The following is a 5,233-nucleotide window of genomic DNA, read 5'->3' on the forward strand; positions in this document are numbered from 1 at the left end:
GGTACAGAGCCATTACTTTACCTGCTTATCAGTTATATAAAGGTTAGATAATACAAAGTCATTTCTTAATCTCATTAATTCTTAGGAGTTTAAGTTTCAATTTCTTGAACATTAATTAAGGCAAAGACGTATAAAAGATTAGCAAATTCCTGAACGTTTTCTCTTTTTTCTGTCGAGCCATTTCTTAAGAACCTCTCTCATTAATGTTCGTCAGGTCATGTTCGTTTTTTGATGCTAACTCAAAACTGATTAGTAATCCCCCTTTGTCTTTCACTCAGATTTCCAAATTTCATGTTCATTCTCTGAGACTGAATGTTTTTACTCTGAGGTTTAAAGCGTTTACAGTTTTCAGGGTATTAACACATTCCACTTTAGTTTTTGCTGTTTCATGTTACTAATTAAGAAACTTTACCTGTAATTTTGAAAAAAAAAATGTTCCGTGGTGGTTTAGAATCGTATCGTAGACATTATCGGCCCAAACCTAATGAGTGCACTGTATTTCTACCTTACATTTCATATCTTGTATCTTCAATTCTTTACCTTAATTATATATATACCCTGTACAGGTCTAGCAAATAAGACTGGACCTTGAAGCATCTCATGAATTACTTTGATCGTTTTCACATTTGACCTGATTTCATAACCGAAGGTATTCATGTCCTTGTCATGCTTCTACTACTGCTAGTACTACTACTATCAATAATAATAACGTGACATAGGTAAGTTATCCTTAAGGCAAATGTTGAAGATCCCAACCTCTAGGGGTTGTGGACGCTGAGGCTTAGCGAGAGAGAGATAGAGAGAGAGAGAGAGAGAGAGAGAGAGAGAGAGAGAGAGAGAGAGAGAGAGAGAGAGAGAGAGATGAAGCCTTGTGGGTGGGTGGAGGAAGTTGATTCATCAGGACGGCCTCTGAGCATCTCGCCTGTTGTGATTAGATAGTGGCTCTGTAACTTCTTCCTATTCTTCTTCTTGTTTTTCTGTTAATGTTGGCCTTTTAGTTTTTTTTTTGTAGTTGTTCTTGTCTTTCAGTATTCTTCACATCATCTCATTTTGTGTTTATTTTCCTCCTAGTTATTTTATCAGGCCTTTCCTTGTTTGTAATGCTCGCCTCGTCTTTTATTTTGTCGCTGTTGTTTTAGTTCTTGTTGATATTCTTCTTCTTATTGTTCTCTCTCTTCTTACGTACTTTTCTTTTTCGTCTTATTGCTGTTGTCCGTTGCCTTTTCAAGTCTCCTCTTTGATTTTATTTTCCCCTCTTATCTGGCTGGGTTGCAAGTATACTTCTTAACCCTCATTTGCAGTTGATCTTTTGTTCCATACAACATTTCTGTATACACAATATACTATTTCTGTCAACTCATATCAACTTCCATACGTAAATAAATAAAGAAACATAATTCCTTTATTTTCAGAACTGCGCATCAAGGATGGGTAAGCATATCCTGCCATGGGTCCTGCTCATTGTGGCAATAGTGGTTCGTCTCATTCTTGCTGCTCCTTCGACCTCCTCAGATGTCAGCGAAATTAATTCTGTAAGATTTCGTCTAACATTGTTTACGTTCATCTTTTTAATCTGGACAGGATATAGAGCCTATTGCTTCACTGGCAACTGATCTCTTCAGTGAATTCTAGCAAACGTTTACTTAATTTCTGTAATGAGAATCGCTAACATCAAAACAGTAGTGATATGCATAAAAAATACTGTAAACAATCACAGACTTGGGATCTCTTTGAAAGAAGGAGGAAACTAACCTAAAAGAACTCAACCTAACCTAGTAGCTTGGATTTTAGGCCTTATTAATAACTACACTGTCGCACTATCATGAGCCAATAAATACTGATATAAATATTATATGCGGAGAGGTGTAAGATGGCAAGGTGATGTACAAATAGTGATTTCCTGTGTTAAAAGATATTTTGACTGATACCTCTGGAGAGAGAGAGAGAGAGAGAGAGAGATTTTTAACCAGAATAATCACCTGGCCATCTAGAACAAGGGCCTTAAGTGGTAGATATAGATCTTTGGGATGGTCGTTAAATTCTTGTGGGTCTATAAGGGATCGATAAATACCGGCTGTCAAGAGCTGACATTCGTATAAAAATAATATCCACAAAATAATACAATTATGAACTTATTAAGTAAAATTGTATTTTGATTATTGCATTATTTAAACATTTCATTTTATATTCATATTTACTGAAACATAATGCAAGTAATCTGGTGTTGATATATTAGTAGTAGAAAACTGGAATTACAAGACAATAGACAGTCATAGTATCTGTTCTCATATGGATGAATTGGCATGCATTTCGTTTAAGTTGCTTTCTGTTATTATTAATATTCGTTTAACGCATTTTCATCAATAGCACGGTACATTATTCGTCTATCCTTGAAGAAGATTATTGTTGATATATTATTTATATTTTTTTACATACCAGGGGTCGCTGGCCTACCCATCCGTTAAGTTATCTTTTATATGCAAGTACGAGCATGCGCAGTTCTAGGCAAACCACTGCAAATCTCACGGTATTCTACTTCCAGGTTCGTGACCCATCCGCTGACTACCACTTGTCGTACTCGATATTCGACTCAGTGGCCACTCGAAGCTGCCGAAAGAAATGTCACAGGAGGGACCACCTGAACAGATGTCGACTCAACTTCTCGTGCCTTCTGCGAGGATAAAGGACTAAAGTCTTTCTACCGCGTCGAGTACAATCTGAACTGGATTTCCGGATCGTCAGATGAATTGCTGCCTCTCTGTCTCATTCCTGCTCTTTAATTCTTTACAATATATCGCAGTTTTTGACACAAGTTTCCAGGGGTAGTTTTTATTTTTTTAGGGAAGTTTTCCCTCCTTGCAAAACTATCAGAATTTTTAATGTCAAAATGTACTAAAGAACTTTCTACGTAGCATAAAACTATAAAACTATTTTTGTACGGATAAAACTAGTTTTAAAATAATGTAATTTTTGCAATAAAAAGAATCTTTGGTATAAACGCTTTTGCTGTGTAAAGTGTCCTAAATTCATTAAGTGGGTTCTTAAAGGCAAATACTTTTCTAATGCAGTAAATAAAGTTACACGTTCTTATTGTAAAACTGTTCAAAATTAAATACATTTTTTGCTGACAGCAACTTTTATTAAGTTCCTGATGGGATCAACTGCTTGAGTCTTTGATAAAGGCAATTTGTCTTTAGGTTTAGCAAAAAAAAATTTTTGTTTTGTTTTGTACAGTGGATTATCAAATTACAAATTTCTCTCAAGTGTACAGGAAAGTCAACATTTTCTATAGAATATGGGAGGTCAAAAACTTGTTGCAAGTCTGCGGTGGGGTCATTAAATTTTTACTCAGGTTCTGATGCGTCAACAATTTTGAGTTTTAAGATAATGGCGAGGACTTTATTAGTTTACCGTGTGGTTAGCAATTTGATACATGGATTAGTTCTTTGGATAAACGAGTTCACCAATTAGCGTCTGGTCTGTAGCTAAGTCAAAAATTCGTTTCAAGTCTGAACTGAGGTTGACAGTCTTTTTCTCAGTCTACAGTGAAAGGAACAATCTACCTTAATTTTCCAATGAGCTTATGACTTTGATGCTGTTTAATGGTGACACTGGCAGATTTACAGACTATAACTTTTAAAAAGATGTATCCAAATTTCAATTACCATTTTTGTTCGATTTATTTTCTTTCTTTATGGCAAATGGCTTAAAGGGTTTTACTTGAAGATCGCAGTAGTTTTAATATATATATATATATATATATATATATATATATATATATATATATATATATATATATATATATATATATATATATATATATAAAATATAAAATTAATTTACAAGTGGTTCTGAATTAATGAACTCTCGCATAAGGCTCTGACAAATGGTCCTTCTCCTGCAGTTATCAACGAATTAGGTGAAGGAGCGTTGCTCTTGTATTATTATTGTGAGAATCAGACTCCTTCGAGAGAAAATGACATCAGTAAGCCTAAATACTCTTTTGCTAAGTAATGCCCAATTCTCCTACCTCTCAGCCCTCACGTCTTTGCCAATGATACAGAACAGTGATTCCCAAATTTATATTTCATGAGCAAGCATCATATCTAATGTAAAATTCTATCAACAAATTTGCTTCTTGAACACACACACACACACACACACACACACACACACACACACACACACACACACACACACACACACACATATATATATATATATATATATATATATATATATATAATTTTAATATTTTATGATCTGCTTGCATTCATAAATTTTGCTGGCAATGAAAAATAGTTTATATATATATATATATATATATATATATATATATGTATATATATATATATATATATATATATATATATATATATATATATATATATATATATATATATATATATATATATATATATATATATATATATGACAGAAAGAATTGGCTGACAGGCACGAAATGCCTTTTATATGTAGCTTCATCTGTATAAAATAAGGGAAAACAAGAGAATGTGGTCTTCACCTCGTTTACTTTATAAACAAGAACTCATTAGCCTTTCTGTGCCTCATAGATCTTCTTGGTACTCGAGGAATGTTGCACTGAATATATATATATATATATATATATATATATATATATATATATATATATATATATATATATATATATATATATATATATATATATATATATATATATATATATATATATATATATATATATATATGTACTGTATGTATGTATGTATGTATATGCAGCTTAAAGACACTTTTTGCTGAGGCGCATTTAAATAACTGCTTATTGCATTCAGCTTACATTGTGAATAAATATCGAAGAAGCTAGCAAGGACTCTGTGTGATTATATTGAAATGTATTTTTAACTACTGAACTACGTGGTACGATATCAAAGGCTCTGAGCAGACGACTTTAAATATTTACACCGATTTATAACAGAGCGCCGTGTGGTTATTCCTGATAATTTACAGCATACCAACGAAGAGTGTTTTATAACCGAGTGTTATTTTTAACCAAGAAAAAATTCCATCGCAGGAACTACTGCTAATTATAGCTGCTGGAGGCAATGCTTACCTTATAGGTCTTCTAAAAACTAAAAGCAAACTCGATTCAAGCTTGCTAGAATCCTCTGCACTTTGTTTATCATCTTTATTAACAACGAAAGTTCTATTTTTCTCGCCTCTGATTAATTCTCAACCTTTAGTTTCAAGCACC

The 5,233-nt window shown here is 33.0% G+C and overlaps 1 protein-coding gene across 1 annotated transcript in view; it reads left to right on the forward strand.

Annotated features, from left to right (window-relative positions):
• LOC136840906 (uncharacterized) overlaps positions 1–3,128 on the forward strand; it is a 19,703-nt gene extending 16,575 nt beyond the window's left edge. The window contains exons 2-3 of the mRNA XM_067107871.1: positions 1,413–1,532; positions 2,543–3,128. Of these exons, the coding sequence (XP_066963972.1) occupies positions 1,428–1,532; positions 2,543–2,683 (246 nt within the window). The 5' untranslated portion in view covers positions 1,413–1,427 and the 3' untranslated portion in view covers positions 2,684–3,128. The remainder of the gene's footprint in view (positions 1–1,412; positions 1,533–2,542) is intronic.
• The last annotated feature ends 2,105 nt before the right edge of the window (positions 3,129–5,233 follow it).

This window comes from Macrobrachium rosenbergii, chromosome 8 (assembly GCF_040412425.1).
Source record: "Macrobrachium rosenbergii isolate ZJJX-2024 chromosome 8, ASM4041242v1, whole genome shotgun sequence".
NCBI lineage: Eukaryota > Metazoa > Arthropoda > Malacostraca > Decapoda > Palaemonidae > Macrobrachium > Macrobrachium rosenbergii.